The sequence below is a fragment of the Nannobrachium achirus genome (genome assembly GCF_963921795.1).
Source record: "Nannobrachium achirus genome assembly, chromosome: 22".
NCBI classification, from domain to species: Eukaryota; Metazoa; Chordata; class Actinopteri; order Myctophiformes; family Myctophidae; genus Nannobrachium; species Nannobrachium achirus.
Window position 1 is genome coordinate 38,692,071 of NC_137829.1, and position 22,619 is coordinate 38,714,689.

Below are 22,619 nucleotides of genomic sequence, written 5' to 3' on the forward strand. Positions count from 1 at the left end.
GTGAAGCAATCCTGCTCAATTCAAAGCAAAACGCATAACATGCTGTAGCTTCTGTTCTGAAACGTAACGTGGTTATTTCACTTTAAAACACTTGTGTGGTCAATGTAACGTCTACTCACTCAGGCTGAGAGGCTTTAGCTGCCCAACACTACCTGCTGTCTCACAGTGCCTGAGTTCATCCCAACACTGGCAGGCTTGAAGTAGTAACAGCTCCAATAAGCTATATGCACAGCAGCCATATTGGAGAGAAGTTGGGTCTTTTCTCACTTTCTTCAAAGGTGAAACCAATGTTACTAATGATAGTCGGGGACCCAGTCCCCAAAATGGGAGGGGACCTGTGATTTTCTGCCGTACTTTTTATTTCTGTTTTATCTATTAGTTTGGTCACTAAGGTCCACAGAATGAGAGGCCTGCTCTGCCGGAAACATCGCGAAAAAAAGTTATGGCCATTTGTATATTCACTGTCCCATTGACTCCACTAGAAATATTAAAAGAATAAAAAACATCTGCTTTAATTAGCATGTGAGGGGTCAAATTAGGGGTTCTTCATGATACTGAATCCATTGCAAGCATTTGTTTTGCATAAAAAACATTGCTTGGGTTACTTTTCGGCAGCCCAAAACTGTGAAAAGTGGAAAAAAAGTGATGACTCATCACTTTTGACTGTTTTGGGGGGTTGATATCTTGCCCAAGGAATGTTTTTCATGCTAAACAAATGCTTGCAATGGATTCAGAATCACGAAGAATCCCTAATTTGACCCCTCACATGCTAATTAAAGCAGACTTTTTTTTCTTTTTTTAATATTTCTAGTGGAGTCAATGGGACAGTGAATATACAAATGGCCATAACTTTTTTTCGCGATGTTTCCGGCAGAGCAGGCCTCTCATTCTGTGGACCTTAACTCATACCTCGCGATCCCCGTAGAGACCGTAGATTTCCCGCTGTACCGCGCTGCCATGCCCGTAGAGCCCGCAAAGTTTAATTAGCTTTAATTATTATGAAAGGATTAAAAGTATTAGCGCAGATTTTCGCTGATTCTGGCTCTTTAGGCCCGCCCCCCTAACTGTATCCGGTCATTTCCGGTCTGGACCGGATCCAGCTTTCCGTATCCAGTCTGAGCCTGGGCCATAGTCCCGCCTCCATTGGTTTACTGTGTAACAGAAGTGGAAGCTACTGGGCGATGGAACGCTCGTTTTTCAATCGGACTTTTGCGTTTGGAAACTTTGATCCAGTCTCTACACGCCTGGATTATGATCCCCGCACATATCGTGCGTTTTGTGCGCGAACGTGTCCACGTGTTACCATAGCGCACAGTTGGCTTTTTTCAATGCTTTTTCATGTAAACACTGGCTGATAAGCAGAGATACAGCGTGGCAACGGATATGTCTTTTTCAATGGGGTTTTTTGTATTCGAAAGCTTGTCACCGAGTCTACACGTCTACTAGACGAGTCGCGCACAGATTGTGCACGATGCGTGCGCGTGCCCACGTTAAAAGGTAAGGACAATTTGGCAGCTGCTTACTACAGCTATGTTTAAAATGGCAGAGAAAAAGTTAATGACCAACCTAATAGATAAAACTGAAATAAAAAGTACGGCAGAAAATCACAGGTACCCCTCTTTTCTTTGAGCTTTTGGCCATGTGGGTCCTCGGCTCTGTTCTATTTCATGTAGCACAGTGATTCTCAAACCTTTTATTTCAAGGAAGCCTATAACTCTGAGAGTGTACAAATGGAACCAAATGGACCCATAAGGTTCCATTGTGTTCCATTTGTACACTCTCTGAGTTACACACCTTTTAAGGGGTCATTTGGAACTCCCAAGGAACCATGAAGCCCCTGATACACGTAGCAATCTTTTCATCAATATCAACCAGCAACGCCCAGAGGCGTCAATTGGGTATGGCCATTGGCAGCATCATTGGATTAATCTTTTTGTGCCTTCACACGTGCAAGACACCAGTCATGTTGCCATACCTTATCAACAGGCATGAATTTATTTTAGGAAGTACATTTGATTTTTCCCCCTTTAGCCAAGGTATGGCAACTAGCTGCCATACCTAGCCATATCCAATTGACGCTTCTGGCCATTGCTGGTTGATATTGATGAAAAGATTGCTACATATCAGGGGCTTGAGGGTCCACTGCCCTGGACCACACTTTGAGACCCACTGGTGTAGAAGAGTGTTTGTGAGCCAACATGCACAATATCAGCACCCTGACTGACTCTGTTTGACCAGAATGGAACAGCAGCCTTCCTTAGTATCACTGGTAAAACCTGTGAAGGAAGTGAGAAGAGACCCAACTTCTCTCCAAAATGGCTGCTGTGCACATAGCCTATCGATACGATGTGCGGAAAAAGGTAAGAATCAAGCATAGTGGCAAATATTCACCGGTGTCGTCAGTTCCGGCACCCGGGAATGTGCAACATAATCTCGGGGCCACAGTATATAGCGGAGGGAGAGGTTCCAAATGGGGCTGAAGAAGTAACATCATCCTAACGCTTCATGTAACCACAACATTCCTCATCCTCCTCCTCTTCCTCGTTAGCGGCCACCGTTTCCATGGCGACCTCCTCCTGTGAGGGCAGGAGGAGGAGGGGAGTGGAGGAGGCGTCGCCCAGGACCTTCTCCTCTCCGTCGGAGGGAGGCGGAGGAGGCGTGCCACAACTGACCTCCTCCTGCTCGTGTCCGCCGAACGTCAGTGACCACAGGTTGACGACCTGACCGCTGTCTTTCTTAGCCACGTCATCCGCCTTCGTCCTCGCAACCCCCGCGGCCAAAGCATCCAAACCTTCCGCGCGAGGCCGGAGCGTCATCTCGTACGCCTCCGATGATCCCTGCGGGTTTGTTTCCGGCAGGGGAGCGGTACTTGTGAGTTGCGGTTGGAGCGGCGGTGGCGTGGGACGGAGGTGAGAGGAGTGGAGGTCACGTACACCATTGGTCCCCTCGAGCAGAGGCACGGCGTGTTGGTCTGAACCCACAGGCTCAAACGATGTAGACGACCGACCTGTCGTTGAGGATGAGGATGATGAGGAGCTGGGGGAGGGAGAGAGGGGCCCGGGACGTGATGAGTAACCGTCTCCTCCGCTCCCCGACGGGCTCCCCTGCTCCGTTTCTCCTTCATCATTGTATCCTTCCTCTGACTGTCTGTTGTTGTTCCCTTTACCACCTGTAGAGGGCGACGCTGACTCAACAAAGACCAAGGATATGAGACCATCTAAAACTAATTGCTTCTCCTTTGGATGGAATTGCTCCTCTTTTGGATTGTTGGTGATGTCCATCTGAGAGAGAGAGAGAGGGGGAGAGAGAGAGAGAGAGAAAGAGAGAGAGAGAGAGAGAGAGAGAGAGAGGAAAAGTAGAGGGTGTACAGATGGTTACAGGAGATGAATCAGCTTTTACTTATAGTTCCATAGTTACATTATTAAATATGCATTTTTAAACTGTATATATCTACCCATTCTAATAATATTCTAAGATGGAAGAGACAGATAAGGTGTGAGAGAGGAGAGCGACTCGAGTCAGCGAAAGAACAATGAGAAAGCGTTATTAGAGAATAGATATATTACAGTACATGTCACAGAGCAATAACGCAATGTCAGATGTCAATCCGACACGGTCTTATCTGTTAACCATCAACAACCACTCATTCCTCTAGTCTACAAAACCTCAGCTATTCACTTTATTACTGTGAATAGCTGAGGTGTTTCACACTCGTCTATCTGAGAGGGGGAAAGCCCCCTCTCGTGGTTCATCTTCCCTCTGTGGTTTGACTTTAACCATTTCAAAACAATGGAACATGCAACGTCACCTGACTCTAATAGCAGCGCGGTCGGCTCTCAGTCGCATGAGAAAACACACAACATACGCCAAGCGCGGAGTTCACCAACGGCATCAATACACATACATTACATTAAGGGCCGTATTTCAGTCATGCTCTAATAGGGGACAATACCGAAGGTTATGAGTCAACATTTCAAAGCTTGAGATGTTGCTGAAGGATGGAAAACAAACCCGCTGATGGCCGCTGAGACGCAGGGAAAACCTCACATACGTTAAAAATGTAATTTCCGATGAGTGACATTTCGTGACTTGTCGCTGTTATCCTCGGCCTACTGTCAGTGATTGCCAAACGGTGTGCCGAGGAACATTGGTGTGCCATGAGTCAAGTTCAGTACCGTGTGCACGTTAACTACTATTTTTGTTATTATTATTTTTTAAAAGATTTGTTTTTGGGGCTTTTATGCCTTTATTGGATAGGACAGTAGACTGACAGGAAATGGGGGAGGAGATGGGGAGCGACACGCTGCAATGGTCGTCCGGATTGGGAATCGACCTGGCGACGCCATGCCTATGTGGCAATGCCTAAGTGGTAAAATTGTAAAGTACCTATACAATAATGAGTACCTGAGACGAATAACAGTATAAGTCCATATTTGAATTTTTTTGAATAAATATATATTTTTGGATTTACCAGACCGTAAGCCACAAACTAGTCATTTTTAATCTGTTAAATTGTTAATGCAATCCCCCCTCATTTCGTTTAATTGTCGGTTTTAATGTTATCTGCTCCCTTTGTCTGCTGAATATTGCTTGTACGGACTTAGACTGTTGTTCCACAAACTGCTGGAGATATACTGTTTTTCCACTTTCCATAAGTATTATGTCTTATAATTCCTAATATATGAGTGAAGTAAAAAAATCTAATTCAACTAAATGTGAGGGTACATGAGAGGAGTACATTAAGACTTTAAGCGATCAAAAACCTCTAGTTTGTGGTTTACAGTCTGGTAAATCAAAAAAATATCTTTATCCAAAATTTTAAAATACAGACTGTTATTCGTCTCAGGTACTCATAATAATGAGGTACCTAATGACCTCTACCCTCTGACCCGTGGACACACAGTGAACAAGGCCGACATCACCAGTACTCACCAGGACGCTTGGTAGCACCGTCTTCAGGCAGAGAAACCCGGCTGACCACGGGAGAAACAAACCCACCGCCATCACCGCAGAAACAAACACCGCCAGCGCACACAGCAGCGCCACAATCTTTATATCTGTGGAGAGAGAGAGGCCCATAATATTAAATACACATAACTATCCATCCATATTCAAGACCAGGTTAAGTGGAGTCTTTGTGATACAATTTACAATTTAGGCATTTAGCAGACGCTTTTAATCCAAAGCGACTTACAATAAGCAGGTAATACATCATACATAATAAGCAAGATAATGTGTCAGACAGTACACCAGTAAGACTCCCTAATCGGGAGATAAGCGACCGTTGGTCGCTTATCTCCACAAATAGGACAAAAGTTTGTTTTACCAATTATCAAGACATACGGGCAGTTGACAGTTTGCCATGGTTACTCATTGAAGTTGAATCTCCATATATGGAGATAACCTACGCATCACACTAAGTCTGACCTCACCAGCCCATATTTGGGCATGAGCAACTTATGTCTCCATATATGGAGATATGATGACATCACACAGTCCTCAGCCGATGATGTGGCGTGATGTCATACAATACACAAACGAGCCCTACAGTATAAAGGGGCAATTCTTGCCAGGAAAGAAGCATTTCTTCGACTCAGACCTTATCGCCAGGGTTGGCTTATAGCAGCTGTCGGTAGATAATGCCGGTCTTATATACTCATTGAAGTTGAATCTCCATATATGGAGATAACCTACGCATCACACTAAGTCTGACCTCACCAGCCCATATTTGGGCATGAGCAACTTATGTCTCCATATATGGAGATATGATGACATCACACAGTCCTCAGCCGATGATGTGGCGTGATGTCATACAATATGGTTGCTAAGGTGGTTGCTAACGTACACTAACAGACCAGCAACAACAGACTGTTGCCACAGCAACGTACACAAAGGTTTGTGTACACATGTGGTGTGATGTCATACTGATGCGGAGATATGAGCAGGGCAAAGGTGTGACGTGTGACGTGTGACCGACCGACCGACCGACCGACCGACCGACCGACCGACCGACGGCCGGTGGAGGTTTTGATACTAAACTGCGACCTTACGGTCGCAATCAACAGCAATACAACAAATGCATAGGAATATCGAGCTAGAAAAAAACAATAACATAGGTAGACCACGCACCTAAAGCAGTAAAAAAAAAAAAACTACCTTAAAACCTACAGTAAATAGATAGCAAAATAAAGAGCAAAATATATAAAGACCAAGTGAGTTAAAAAAGCACTGTTTTTACTTCAGCTCTTCAAAAATAGCAAACCTACAAGGCTGGGTGATATGGACAAAATCTAATATCATGATATGTTTTGACCGAATGCTACCTCGATATTGATATTATGATGATAATAACAATAGTATTTTGGGGATGTATATTGGTGTAGTTTACAAGAGCACGCATTTTCATGTTGTTTATTCCCCCCATTTCTTTTCAGGGCCTATAGCAAATCATAAGGCGCAATAATGAGCTAAAAAAAAACATATCTACAAGTTAACGTACCATGCCGCCACATGTTGCTAGCTTGTAGATCTATTATTTTTGTCACGTGACGTCCGGTATGCATTAGAGCCATACGTATTTCACGTAATGTTAGATGATCTCCGCCCATGTGCACGCACACGCCCATGTGCACACATGCATGTGCGTCGCTTCTCGCCTTTAGGGCGTCTTACTGGTTATTATTATTATTATTATTATTATTGTGGGCTCGCCTGAAATGCGAGAACCCTAAGTTATCTTCATTATTTATATACCGAGTTCCGTCGCAGACAGTACAAAGGCTGGGCCCTCAGCCAATGAGGTGCAATTGAGTTGCAGAAAAACATCTGGGAGTGGTGGTAGCTGGAGTATTGGTTGAGCTTCACATGACAGTTAGCACGCTGCAGAATATAGTCACGTTGGCAACCATACTTGCAATTGAGGTGCCAAGGCCCTAGTCAAAAAATCCTATAGGATCTTCGAAATTTCCAATATAATCCTATAGGATTTTGAAAATCCTACAGGATCATATTGGTTTTTCACAAATTTCCAATACAGTCCTATAGGATTCTATCGGTACTTTAGAAAATCCAATAGGATTTTGCAAATTTCCAATAGGATCCTATTGGGTTATATCTAACTTTGGAAAGTCCAATAGGATCCTATTGGAACTTTGCAAAATCCTATTGGATTTTGTAAAGTTCCAATAGGATCCTATTGGGTTATATCTAACTCTGTAAAGTCCAATAGGATCCTATTGGAACTTTGCAAAATCCAATTGGATTTTGTAAAGTTCCAATAGGATCCTATTGGGTTATATCTAACTTTGGAAAGTCCAATAGGATCCTATTGGAACTTTGCAAAATCCAATTAGATTTTGTAAAGTTCCAATAGGATCCTATTGGGTTATATCTAACTTTGGAAAGTCCAATAGGATCCTATTGGAACTTTGCAAAATCCAATTGGATTTTGTAAAGTTCTTTTGTAAAGTTCCAATGATGATGTAGGATTTCTGATAGAAAAATCCTTTAGAAAATCCCATTAAGAATCCTATAAGAATCCTTTACAGTTTTGGAACAGATCCTATTGGATATTTTCTTATAGGATAATAATCCTATAAGAAAAAATCCAATAGGATTTGTGTAGGGGAAATCCTATTGGATCCTATAAAATGTCAAATAGGACCAAAAACCCATCCTTACTAGCAGGAGCTGTGGCGCAGAGGATCAGGGCAGGATTCAAGCACCGGAGGTCGTAAGTTCGAATCTCACTCAAGATGTCAATGATAATGTCAAATCTAATACTGTATGTCTTAACACTGATAGCCTGATAAATCAGTCTGCACAGCACCACCCCCTGTTGGTGGGTGGCAGCCAGGCAAGGCACCTGAGGCATTACAGCACCATAAAGATGTACAATGCCTCGCCAAAATATCCTTTAGGATTCTGATAAAGAATCCTTTACAGTTTTGGAACAGATCCTATTGGATATTTTCTTATAGGATTATCCTATAAGAAAATATCCAATAGGATCTGTTCCAAAACTGTAAAGGATTCTTCTAGGATTCTTAATGGGATTTTCTAAAGGATTTTCTAATCCTATAAGACAATATCCTATAGGATCTGTTCCAAAACTGTAAAGGATTCTTATAGGATTCTTAATGGGATTTTCTAAAGGATTTTATAATCCTATAAGACAATATCCTATAGGATTTTCTAAAGGATTTTTTCTATCGGAATCCTAAAGGATTTTTTGACTAGGGGGAGCCAAAGGGTAGATCCTTGTGCCTATACATGGTGTTACATGCGAGCCCACACTGTTTCGTAGGAACAGTATTTCTAGTTATACTAGTTGTTATTAAACACCCACCCCTTGCTGCAGGCAGGTCAGTGATGAAGGCACACACAGGCTGGCTGAAGTTGGACTCTCTCTGCAGATCTTTGGCATAGAAACTGACAGACACACAGTGTCTGCCTGGAACCAGGGCCTTCAGAATGCGACGCTTCAGACCTTCCTGCAAGAACTGAAAAGACACAAAACACTTGAGGTTTAGGTTTCCGGAAAGACATAACAATACTTTTACAATAAATATAATACACAGATAGATATACAGTACGCTGCTCTCCCTCTGCCAACCTAGGGAGAGCCCAGAACTGAACTCATGCTTCCTTCAACGCATGAGGCTATATTAAAGCTGTAATTCAGAACGTGTTTGTTTCTTTATAAAGCTTTATTTTATTGATTTATTTGTTTAACCTGGGCCCTATTTTGAATCCTTGGGAGCATAAATTAAGTTTTGATTGAACATTTTATTAGACAAAAATGGAGAACAGTACAAGAATGGTCAATACACAGAAGAATTTAGTACAGTACAAGTACACTTAAACACCCTGCCTAAAAGGAACATCCCAAATAAGTCCTTTTACGATCTTTTTTACATTGGAAGTCCTTGGTATTCAATTCATGAACACAACAAATAGCAAGCAAAGAAAACATTCAATATTATCGCAGTTACAAAAAAAACACTATATGTACAGGATAGGGGAAACAAGGGGGTGAGAATTACGTAATCAACGTGTCAGGTGCCCCATAACCTAGCGAACAGCGCCATCCAGAGTAAAATAAATAAGCAACTCATGCAACTTGTCAGTGGCAGACTGGGAATAACTTGTGCAACTCGTTTGACGGCATTAAATTAGGTTAGAATCCGTCGATAACAGGATATAGAACGAGTGCTGTCTCATGTCATCCAAGGTGTTGTGACTTCTCTCTACTGGAGCCTCGACTACAAAAGCATCCAATTACCGAGGTGGTCATTTCTCGTGTTGTGGGTCAGATGGTGGCCTCTCTGCTGTGATGGGTTGTGTGATACCAGCTGAAACAACTCGCTCCACAGATAACTTAATATGATTTTATGTGTCACGCTAGATGTGTACAGGCAAACGCATCAAAATCCGTTGTCGCGTCAAAATCCTCATTTTCTAGACATTTATTCGCGTCGCCAAAACGCCAATGTGTAAAGACCCTTACAGTTGCAATTCTCTCTCTCTCGTAGTTAGTGGCCATAAAACATACAGCTTTAAATAACATGCAATAATTTTATGACATGGTAACTCAGGAATGGGAATGCTGGACTGCTTGGTGTGTGTGTGTGTGTGTGTGTGTGTGTGTGTGTGTGTGTGTGTGTGTGTGTGTGTGTGTGTGTGTGTGTGTGTGTGTGTGTGTGTGTGTGTGTGTGTTACCGTCGCTGGTTCTGGGCTGCTGTTCTGGAACCTTCTTAGATGGTAATGTAGGGTCTGGTAGATGCTCCGGAGGCGTTCCTCTGGAGGCTGCAGATCCACACATAAAGACCCAGGCCCACAGGCAGCCACCGTCAGCAGTGGCTGCTCCATCTCCGCTGGAACAAACGCCAAGGAAACATAACTATTTTATTCATATCTGTATCCTACCCCCATGAGTTTAAAATCCTCTAAACAGGCATGTGCTTTTTTTTTTGTTGCAAACTGCTAATCAAGTATTCAATCAATCGAAATGGATATTGGAACGTAACACGTTGTGAGCTCGTACACAAAGGTAGGCAGTTTGGATGACATCAATCGATCAATCACTTAAGCCCTATTCTGTACTTGTTGTGTAAAAATAGCAGAACTACAAGCTCACAACGCATTGCACAGCAAAGGTTAATAGATCTGCTATTTTGGAAAATCTTTGGACAAGATTTCTGATAAGTGACATGCCCAAAATAGGCAAAGCAAGGTTGAAAGTGGTTTATTACACCAAATGCAATGACACTTTGGTAGACGTATGAGTTGTATAAATCAGTCTTAAAGGACAACTCCTCCCTAAATCACTTCTAGGCCCATTTTCCTACTTATATTGATCCAAAATTACTGTCCATGGGGTCTATTAGGCACAATGCTCCTGTTTTCCAGTTTGTCCAGCAGAACCCAGCAGCTGTCATAGCATAGTGGAGCCTGTACGCCTATCGCTTTTACAGTATCTGTTGTGGTCAAAAGTGATTTTCTTTTTCATGAACGTGTCATTACAAACACATCCATGCCTTGGTTGTCCCACACAAGCCACCACAATCTCATAAATAATGTTTTGGGGTGAGCATTTGGCACAACTGCTAATCAAAGTGACTGTGCTGGCCAATCACAGAGCTTCTTTTCCGGGACTTGGCAAAACACATAAAAGCCTAACATCTGTTTAGCAGAGTGTGATGGCTTGTGTGGGACAACGATGGCATGGATGTGTTTGTGATGACAACTACTAACACATTCACATTCATGAAAAATAAAATGACTTTTGACCACAACAAATAGTGTAAAAGCGTCGGGATCGGGACTCGAACCTGTGGCGCTCTGTCAGGCTACTGTATATTGAGCCCAGGTGCCCGGACCGCTAGGCCAGCAGCCCGGGTTAATCAAAATTATTTGAGATAATCACAATTATTATGCATTAATAGTCATAATCGTTTCCATGTTGAAACATGATCATAATATATTGTCAAACATAGCATTGTAGATCATGTAATCGGAAGTTATTTGTATGGCAATTAAGAGCCTAAATGTTGTAATCGTGGCAGCCCTAGGCATGTGTACTGTCTGCTGCTGTCAGGGGCGTCACACCAAATTCTGGGCCCTGGGTACAAGGATTCACTGCGGGCCCCCCATGAATGTTAACTATTGAAAAATAGCAGATATACAAGCTCACAGCGCGGCACCGAGTGCCGCGCTGCGAGCTTGTAGATCTGCTATTTTTGAAAAATCGTGAAAATGTGTGCCAAGAAACCTATGTTTCCATGTCAGTGGTGCTCAAACTTTTTCATGTGAAGGACCCCCCCATCTCAAAATATTTAGTTCCAGGGACCCCCCAGAAGCAAAATTTGAGTTACAAATGTTCACTTAAAAAATGCACATATTCAAAGATTTGCGCACATTTTCACGTCTTTTCAAAAATAGCAGATCTACAAGCTCGCAGCGCGGCACTCGGTGCCGCGCTGTGAGCTTGTATATCTGCTATTTTTCAATAGCTAAAGTTACTAGGGCCCCTCCACCTTGGGCCCTAGTAACTCAGTCCCACTTTCCTACCCCTTGTGACGCCCCTGGCTGCTGTTGAAGGTGCGTCTATTGATACTTACTTTCTTTGAGGGGAATAAAGCCGCCGTGCTGGAGTGGTTCTGAGACATTGGAGCCTAGGACGGCTCGGACCTGTGTGTAATACACCAGCCTGGGGTTGGGGAAATGCTCTGTCAGGTTACAGAGCAGTGGGCTCTGCACGCTGCCACAGACCAACACCCATCCGCCCGGCTCCCTAGAATACAAAAGAATAGAATTAGGTAATAGAACCAGAGTTCATTTGTCTGAATAAAACTATGATGACCAAACACTAAATAAAAGCGAAGCTATGATGACTGAAACCAAGACTAAATAAATAAATAAACTCGACTAAAATGTCAGGGAGGGACTTGGGCAAGAAATCAACTAGATACTGTTCGATATTTAGTTGACTAAAACCAAACTAAAACCTTTCAGATGACTAAAATATGACTAAAACTAAATCAACACACACAGTGAGTCAAGCAGTATTCAGGACTCACACGGTAGCTAGTAGCTACAGATATCAGCCAGAAAGATCTCTTGTGGTGTTTAATGTGTGTTTGTTTACTAGAGTGTTAGTGTGTGTGTGCGTGTGTGTGTGTGTGTGTGTGTGTGTGTGTGTGTGTGTGTGTGTGTGTGTGTGTGAGTTGCTGTGATGACTCACTAAACCCCAAACCAGTTGATCTGACACAATGGATAAATGACGTACAGTAGAGAGGTGTCTCCCTGGCCGCCCTGCCTTCAGCAGCACACAATCCAGCAGTGTTCATTTTGACAGCAAATTTTGATTTAGTTTGGAGCTCGCAGATCTGCTATTTTCAGTCGAGATGCTCCGATTGCGATTTTTGGGGCTGATACCGATCAACTGGAATCAGTATCTGCTGATACCGATATTCCCGGTCACATAAATTCTTCTATTTATTGTGTTACTGTAGCAGCATTTATATATTTAATGATTGTTCTTACAAAACACTGACATTGAATATTAAGTATGAACAATAGGAGATTGCAGGCTGAGGTCCTTTAGTATCCAATTCAACTTGTAGGAGTTGAAGCTGAGGTTACATTCAGTCCCACAGATAAATATTGTGAAAATAGCTGATCTAGCTTGTAGATAGGCAAAGCCGATACCGGTCAAAGCCGATAAGAGGCATTATCGGCCGATCGCCGATTACTCACCGATCAATCGGCACATCTCTAATTTGTGCAAGAGTGCACCACCCGAGTGCAACCAAACATAAATGACGTTTTCTTTTAGTTCTACTGGATCTCTCATCCACTAGTCCCTCGGTAACATTTTAGTATAGTTATTATTGTTTGACGAAATATTTAGTTTTAGTCATCATAGCATAGTTTTTATTAGGTTTTCATCAGTGAGAAAAGGTAGTCTACGATTTCGACGACAATATTAACACCGCAATCCACTTGGAATTCCTATTTTGTGCAATCCCCAGATTTGACAAGAATAGCCCATCAGTTATTTTCAATGTATTGTGAGGTATTACAGGGCTGGATCATTAACCCCGGGCGGGCATGTCTAATAGGTGAAATGCGGATGAAATTGGCGATAAAACTATCTATGAGCCAGGGGTTGACACTAAGGTTTCAGAGGTGCTTGCCCGTCAGGCAAGTACAGGTCAAATACTGTATATCTATATCGTCGTTGTCGGGTGGAAACCTTGTATGTCCAAAACCGTTTGTTTTGCATTTATCATTTTAAAAATGATTTAAACTAGTGAAAACAGCCGATCTACAAGCACACAAAGCCTCGCGGGTGCGAGGCGTTGTGTGCTTGTAGATCTGCTGTTTTCACTACTTGTGTGCGACGGCCTTGTATGATGAAGCAGGGCTTTACTTTGCGAAAGAAGGTACACATTTGAAACTTGGAGATACAAGGTTTCCACCCGACAACGACGATATACATGTGGTTCATCGCATGAAAACGTTTTGAGAACCACTGCTGTAGGGGAAAAGTTTAAACGCACTCTGTACAGAGGTGTCAAAGAGAAGTTGCAGTTGGCTTTTGAGGTTTCCTCTCCGTTGCGTACAATTGGGTCATCCTGCACAATCTGACTGCACTTGTGGAAGGTGTTCTTTTTGGTCAGGTTACAAAAGGTTGATAATGGATTATTGTCTTTTTCTTCACACAGTATCAGTATTGATATATGACAGGGGTGGGCAACTTAGCTGATGGAGAGGGCCACTATATTTCCACACTCACTCCAGAGGGCCACATTGCATATTGCTACTGTCGAGTGAATACCTCTCATCTCCAGTAAGAGTTAGCAAAAAATAGCAGATCTACTGCTACTTCTGAATTGGAATCCCGAATTATCTTTTGTTATTTTTGAATTGGAATATTGAAATGTAACACATTTTGTTTAATTTCAAATGCATTTAGTTGTACTTTTGTTGACTTCATGAACTTTAATACAAATACAATGATTGGACATAAAAAAGACTACTATACTAGTCATTCAACATCATGTACTAATATAGACTGAAGTAATTAAAGCGGGTCATGTTTGCATGTTTGGAATGGTAACAGCTGAAATCAATAATATATCAGTATTCCAATATTAACCTGCGGGCCGCATTAACACATCTACTGCCTCTTAATCTGAAGGTTGCTTGGTGCCTCGGCGCCACGTCGTTTCCTCCGTCGGCCGCCGCTATTATTTTGAAGGGCCGGAAGGGGGTTGTTTTTGTTTTTTTGGATTATCACTTGACGGCAACGATTACGTCATCTAGTCACATGACAGTGTGCGACAAGAAGATGAAGATGGCTGCGCCCTGCCTTTTGCCTTGTTTACATTTAGATCTGCTGCAAAATGTCTCAAAATGGTGTGACGGCCCTGCCCCTCTCTGCAGACTGGCGGCAGCTTAGAGCAGAGTGGAGCAGGCCGTCAGGCTGATTCTGTACACCTGAGTTGGGTGTGGTCGGAGAGTATATGAGGAGCTCTCCTTCCCCCTGGCTTTTAGCTCTCTACTCCCAGCCTCAGCAGGTTCTCTGCTTGTGCCTTTGCACTTTTATACAACACGCACACAGCACACTCCACACATCCATACACTGCAGACATGACTGATTACTGACCTGTTCACACCTTATACCATTAGTTTGTTTGATTATTGATTTTATTGGTTTAATTTAGAATAATAAAATAAGTTAAAGGTTTGTACTTGTGTGTGGGCTCCCTCTTTTTGTTGTGAACCACCCTTGTTCATGACAAATGGGGGCTCGTCTAAAAGTTTGGTTTGGTTAATTGAAAGTTTAGTTTTGTCAGTTTGAAATTTGTTTGAAACTTTGTTTTGGTTTGGGAGTTCTCACACAAGTTTGTTTTTTGATGCAGGAGTTGGAGAGCATTTGGCCCCATTGAGAATGCAGGTTTTTCAGGTAAGTGTTGGGATGTTAATACAGGGTGTAGTAGGTATTTTTTGGTGGAGCAAATCCCTAAGTCGCCAGTGCCGGTAGGGTACTGGTGGTTTTGCTAAGTTTGTTATTTCCCCTTAGTGGTGATTTTGGAAGCGACAGATCCTGGGATTCACAATACGTGATTTAGGGGACCATTCCCCATGCCCGGGTGTCGGCCGTAGGCAAAGGTAGGTAGATATTATAAGTTAGTTAGGGTGGGATTTGTTCCAATTTTGTTAAAGTTAAACTGCACCCCTTGTGTTATACAGCCTCAACACTTCCTTTTTTTTGTGGTCAGTTTTTTTTTCTGCATAATGAATATAGTCATAACCGTCAGTGGAGTTAGTTAGTATTAAAGTGGAGTAAAGGACCTTTAATTTTGATTGCATTGGCTTGGATTGGATTTTGGAAAATTGTTGTATGGAGGACAGGTTTCAGAAGAGTTTTGGTTGAGGGAGAATCAAAACATGCCAATTGGTAAAATTAGTTCATATATGGTACTGTGATGCAGTGCATTTGGATTTGGTTTGTCTAAAGTCATTTGTTTTGGTTAGGAGTCAATCTGTATTTGTCTGAGGCATGTTGATTGGTGTACAAAAATTTCATCTGTGTTAAAGCTGGCCCGTTGAGCCCAAATGCGGAATTCTGGTCGGGAACGGGTGACAAATGGCCCAAACGGTACTTTTCTGGTTGTATACGTTGTGGGTTGTCACTTGTCTGTGTGTTACCTTGGGTTAACAGGAACACTGTTTGGTTTGGTGCCTTCTTTGATTTGTCCTGCAGAGGGCAAGGAGGACTTGTGCATCCCTGGAAAAAAGTCTAAAGTAATGGCTTTGAGGGGATGAATTCATTTGGTTTGCCATAGTTCGGTTATGTTCATTCAAAACTTCATTTGGTTTCCTTTGAACCATTGTAATTCCGCACGCAGGGTGGCTCTTAAATCATCAAATTTGGGTTTGCCTACGACTGTCTCTCCATTTGAGGCAGTCTACGTAGTGCTTGGCTTGTATGGTGGTCCCTAATCTAGCATGGGATTTGGCCTGTGTGTGGGGATCATTTGGGTGAAATTGTACACATGATTGCCTGGAAAATGACATTTGACTGTTTGGCTACGGTATGTTTGATTGCTCTGTATTATAACATGGGCATTGGTTACTTCTCCCTCACCTTGTTCTTAGTCCTTTTGCAGCAAATTTTGGTTTTTTGAATGACTCAGTTTGGTCTAGTCCTGTTTTGGGTCCTCTGAAATGGTTGAGTCTAGGTTGGTCTATTGACTAACATCAATATTTTAGTCGTAGTCTTTTAGTCTTGGTCTTGGTAGACAAAATTAACATTGGTTGAGCTATTGGTAAATTTGGGTCTAACTCCACTAGTGGCTTTAAAGGGCCAGTCCACTGACATTTGTATATCTCTTTGGAGATGTTTTTGCAGCCCTACAATGTAGATGTGCCACATTAAAGGTTCTGACGTGAATTTTAGGTTTACTAAGTTTGTCTTGGATAAAATAATTATGTTGAATTTTGGGGGGGCTGTAGGGGCTTGGTTATACATTATTTGTGATTGTTGCTAATTTGTTTTTGTTTCCTCTAGAGAATGTGGTGGAACCCCATTTCTTTATGGGAGGGGGTGTGACGGCCCTGCCCCTCTCTGCAGACTGGCGGCAGCTTAGAGCAGAGTGGAGCAGGCCGTCAGGCTGATTCTGTACACCTGAGTTGGGTGTGGTCGGAGAGTATATGAGGAGCTCTCCTTCCCCCTGGCTTTTAGCTCTCTACTCCCAGCCTCAGCAGGTTCTCTGCTTGTGCCTTTGCACTTTTATACAACACGCACACAGCACACTCCACACATCCATACACTGCAGACATGACTGATTACTGACCTGTTCACACCTTATACCATTAGTTTGTTTGATTATTGATTTTATTGGTTTAATTTAGAATAATAAAATAAGTTAAAGGTTTGTACTTGTGTGTGGGCTCCCTCTTTTTGTTGTGAACCACCCTTGTTCATGACAAAGGCTATTTTGTTTAAATGAAGTTTCTTTATGGGCCTCGCCATTGACTTAACATTGAGGAGCTTCACTTCGCGTGCACGCCCAACGTGCGTTGTAAACAAATCGCCGACATTACCGATGCGAGCGGGACCGGAGCGACATTAAGTAAGTAATAATATCTTTACTGTATATACAGTAAGATTCACAGTCCTCACCGTCAACGGCGCCATGGTATTAACCCTTTCAATGACAATCCTCACCGTCAACGGCGGCAGATGGGTTAAGTGAAGGTGGGGGCCGCATGTTGCCCCCGGGCCACCAGTTGCCCATGTATGATATATGATATGTAATTATTACATATGAAATGTGACATTATCAACGATCTTAAACAACCTAGTTATGACACGACCAGTAGAAATGTTTTTTGACTCAATGTCAAAAACATTCACGTAATGTCCTTACGATCACTTTATGATCCTAAAACGCTTGTGTGAGTGTTTCCACAAGCATAGTCTGATTCACAATTCTTCTGAATTTGAGACATTCGTATGTGACGGAAAACATGTCTGACGGTACTTAGAATGCCTTGGGGGACCCCCCTGGTGGTCAAGACCCAAAGGTTGAGAACCACTGCTCAGGGTTCCCACACGTTTTTACCAATTCATTTCCAAAACTTTTTCCAAACTTTTCCAGAATATTTAACCCGATTTCCAGGACTATATAACAATAATTCAGCTCAATAACGAGTTGCTTACTCCTATGCGCAATGCCCAAAGACAGTGGTTCTCAAACTTGTCAGGCCGTGACCCCCGAAATAATCATTATTTTAACTGGGGACCCCGGCACCCTGATGAGCACTAAGAGTTGAGGAATTTTGTTTCGTTGAACACGGTTTCATGGTGAAAATAGACGATCTACATGCTCACAACGCCTTGCGTTGCGAGGCGTTGTGAGCATGTAGATCTGCTATTTTCACAATTTCAGCCTCTAATATTTGACAACTTGGCCAATGTTTCATTTGTCATTTCAGAGGTATTAACAAAATCAATAACCAAAGACAATGCACAGCTTTTCCAGGACCTTCCAGGACCCTTGATCAATTCCAAAAGTGTGAGAGTGCCTGGTCTATTTCCATTTCTCTCTGACACTCACACGCACACGCACGCACGCACACACACACACACACACACACACACACACACACACACACACACACACACACACACACACACACACACACACACACACACACACACACACACACACACACACACACACACACACACACACACACACACACACACAGTAGACAGTACATCTGCCATACCTACCATCCAGCATGGACCGAAACATTGTAGTACGTGTCTGGGGGAGTGTCTTTTCCAGGCTTCCAGGTCAGCAGGTGTATGAACTTTTTGGAGGTAAGCGTCAGATTTGTCGGCATAGGAAGTTTACTCATAGCTGCAAGACATGCAATACATGATTAGGCCTACAAGAACATTTTTGCCCAGTGGCGTAAATAGGCTTCCATATAAAAGGCCATTACAGACCATTTACAAAACATAACAAACCAACACCCCCCTGTCCTAGCCTTCAGATCGAGAGTACCCCTAAGACCTTCAATCAGGGCTAAGAAGGGAGAGTGTTTTCTGCTGGTGTTTCAGTCCGAGTGTATCAAAGGGTGCGTTCGGAAATGCGCACCGGTTTTGGTTAGTGTTAGGGTTAGTTTTAGGCATAGTTTTACTGAGGTTATGGTTAGGGTTGGGTTTAGGCATAATTTTACTGAGGTTAGGGTTAGGTTTAGGCACTCACTACACTGAGCACACACCCGGTGCACATTTCCGAACGCACCCTTTGATACACTCGGACTGAAACACCAGCAGAAAACACTCTCCCGGGCTAAGAAAAGGGAGAAACCTGCTTCTCGCTATTGAACAATAGCAGATGGCTTATGACACATTAGGGTTATTCATGGTTACTGTGCAAAACATTAATGTGAATACATTTTACTGAATCGAGTTTGTATTATTTTTGCACAGTAAAATCCTCAGTGTTGATTTATATATTTGTAATTACAACATTTTCTACACTTGAATTAATTGCTTGCTTTACTGTGTGGATGTGGGTTAGTGCAGTTCTTCAACTATTGTATGTCAAGGACCCCTAAATGTATTTGTCCAATTCTTTTAAGATAAAAAGTTCAAAAATAGCAGATGTACAAATAACATTTTTCAATCGCCAACATATACAAATAATATTTGTATATAATTACTTTAGCCATATTATGGCTAAAGTAATTAAAATCATTGGGATGCTATATTAACAGATTTTGCTGGGGAGCCCCTGGATATTGTATAAGAATGTTTCATGTCGATTCACTGATAAGAAAATTAATAGTAATACCTAATACCCTGCTTCTCGCTTCTTCGATGGATTGGTTCTAAATACCGGTTTCGATATATGTTCAGTTAATTGCCCAGCCCTATAAGCTCCATGAGGTGCAGGGTTTCTGATTGAAGTCATGTTTGTTTACACACACACAACCACTCACCTGTGAGTACCTGCAGTGACAATGACAGCATCCAGATGACATTGGTCATGACCGTGACATATTCTCCATCTCCAGCTGACTCAGCTGAGTGGCCAAGATCTAAGAAGAAATAGATTTTGTTAAGATTTCATGCCTACATTATTATTATTTTTATAAATGAGGCAAAACACACACACACACACACACAAGCACGCGCACGCGCACACACACACACACACACACACTATATTTACATCACTTGTGGGGACATTACATAGACTTCCATTAATTTTTATGCAAGTCCTGTGGCCTTACCCTAACCTCTATCCCTAAACCTAAACCTAACCGTTGTGGGGACCTACTATTGTGTACCCACACTGTCAGAGGTCCCCTGCAGATGACTATGTGAACATGCATTTAGTCCCCATAAGTATAGCTAGACAAACTCACACACACGCACGCACGCACGCACGCACGCACACAAGGGGTTAGTAAAAAAACTAACCTGACCCAACCGGTGTCAGGAATATTCGCCTATAACATATTCGCCTACACGCATTTGGTCCTTTCGCCTGGCATTTTCGCCTTGGAGGAGAGTCTTTTCACCTACCTGCCTGAGCCATTTCGCCTACCCTCAATTCTGCTGTCAGACTGTCCATGTTTGCAAATTATCTCTTTGTCATTTAAATATTATAGTGACTGTGACAGTGGTGTCAAGTGAATCTAACAGTTTATTTGACATTTTATTATTTACATCACATTTTATTCCTAAAAAATGGCAAAATAGTTTTTTATGCCTGTTGACAGGCAAGGTTGATTCTATAGGCTATTTAGGTGTAGCATATATCTTATATAGACCTATATAGGCTAATAGCCTACATATATATTTTGTATAGTCTAATGTTAAAACAATATAGGCCTACAACACTGTTCATTTTACAATACTGTTCAATACTGCACCAAAGAATGTATAGTATCGGGACATGGATTAATTAATTATTTGGGCGCACCTGATTCCAATAGCTCTGTATTTATGTGATTACTATGGAGTGCATAGGATAGCAGTGTGTAGGTTTGACATGTAACACCACTGTCACAGTCACTATAATATTTAAATGACAAAGAGATAATATGAAAACATGGACAGTCTGACAGCAGAATTGAGGGTAGGCGAAATGGCTCAGGCAGGTAGGTGAAAAGACTCTCCTCCAAGGCGAAAATGCCAGGCGAAAGGACCAAATGCGTGTAGGCGAATATGTTATAGGCGAAAGTGCTGGTGACCGCCCAACCCTCCCCTCCCCTGACCCTTCTTTGTATATAGTTACTGTTTGTTTAGACTTACTGTTTTCTTTTTTCTTTACATATCTACTGCATAGTACTGTGTTCTATTCGTCTGTCATTCAATGTTATATGAGATACTTTAATGGTTTCCTGTGGAAATAAGCTTAGTCTTTTCGTGGATCTCCTTTTAGTAGACCTTGTACCAGTGAACTGTACCGTCATGAAACTGTACCTTTTCCTATGCAAACTTCTAATAAAGTCTTCAATCAATCAATCAATCAATCAATCAATCAATCACACGCACGCACGCACGCACACACACACACACACACACACACACACACACACACACACACACACACACCACTTATTTTAAGGCCAAATAATGTCTACAAATTCTACTAAACTTTGTGATGTGATTATGCAGTCATTCTGGGGATACAGAAAGAGGTTCAATTCATGTAGCCTACTTTACATGATTTACAACCATTTTTTTCCAAAGAAGACATTTATTTTATTTTGTATTTACTTTTTTACAACAGGAGATATGCTGCATCCGTTTGATAGCAGCTAGCTAACTAACGGTAACGCCTCTGTCTCCATTCACTAACACACAGAAGTAGCCTCTGATGATATGTTGTTGCTACAACGCTATTATTAACCGATATCTTAAATAAATGAAAAGCCATAAAGTGGGTGAAAGAAATAAAGCAGTTGTGTATGAGACAGCACGGTGATATGTACTTCAATACGGGATATAAGAGTAAATAGTTGACTATTTTAAACAACTCACCCGCACTGTAACTTCACCATGTTGTTTCCTGCCGAGATTGTTGTTGACATAGGGAACATTATTGCCATGAAACTGGCTTGTATGAGTAAGGCATGTATTAGGCAAATAAATTGTGATCATCATCCATGGTTACACAGGCAGACGTAACTGGTTCACACGGTTTGTGAATGAAAACTGCAGTTTTATTGATGTAATTTGAATGTGTTCGTTGTTGATTTGTTTGACGAGTCAAAAGTGAGATAAGGCAAATAATTACCCTGGTCGTCGGTAGCTGCTTACTCATCTCCGAAGAGTCGTCGGGGAATAGGCAAGGGGAAATGGGGAATGGTAGGAAATCATGTGATCATGTAGAAGTGAAGTGGAGTCAGAGCAGAGGGTTATTCCCTCTATTTGGCAAGACCCAAATTCAGAATTTCAGAGTGATTTCTTTTCTTTTCTCTTTCTTTTTTTCAAACTCAAATCTTTGCCCCTGAGGGTCCCTGGAACAAAACATTTTGAGATGGGGGTCTGTGGCAAAATACATATCTTTTTTGGGCCAATTGGCATGAAAAACTTTTGAGAACCACTGATTTACAGTAGCAACATAAGCTTTTCAGAAAACGTAGGATTTAAAGTGAAGACGCTCTCCTAAGCACCTTTTTTCTTTGTGTCAAAGCTTAGGAAGGCTGCAATAATCGGTCTTGTGAAGTTTGTTTGTTTGTTTATTTACATGCGCATTTACAAGTGCATGTTTAGTCATGAAAACTGTAGTTCTGCATATGACCACAGGATGTCAGTGTTTCACTGCAAGCCAGTTTTGCAGCGGCTTTGCAGCGCTGACATTGAATAGATCAGTATTACAGCACAAATTAATGGCAGCTGTAACAAACGCTGGGTTTTCTTTTCTCTGTAGCCTAGATAAGAAGTAATTCCCTGTCTGGGTAGATACTCTCACCCTCAGGCTAAACTTAAATCACTTGTAAGTTACACTTTTCCTCAAAAGGGCAACTTTATTTTCCCATTCTGAATGACAAGCCTAATATTATTGCATTTT

At 42.1% G+C, this 22,619-nt stretch overlaps 1 protein-coding gene across 1 annotated transcript; it reads right to left on the reverse strand.

The window, feature by feature from the left end:
• Nucleotides 1-735: 735 nt before the first annotated feature.
• LOC308307831 (uncharacterized protein) lies at nt 736-21,618 on the reverse strand. The gene is made up of 8 exons (XM_080753135.1): nt 21,587-21,618; nt 19,534-19,632; nt 18,314-18,443; nt 11,622-11,794; nt 9,721-9,875; nt 8,348-8,501; nt 4,933-5,057; nt 736-3,281 (listed from the first exon to the last, which is right to left on the reverse strand). Exons 2-8 carry the CDS (start codon nt 19,580-19,582, stop codon nt 2,496-2,498), a joined length of 1,572 nt encoding a protein of 523 aa, XP_080609261.1. The 5' UTR covers nt 19,583-19,632; nt 21,587-21,618; the 3' UTR covers nt 736-2,495.
• Nucleotides 21,619-22,619: the final 1,001 nt, after the last annotated feature.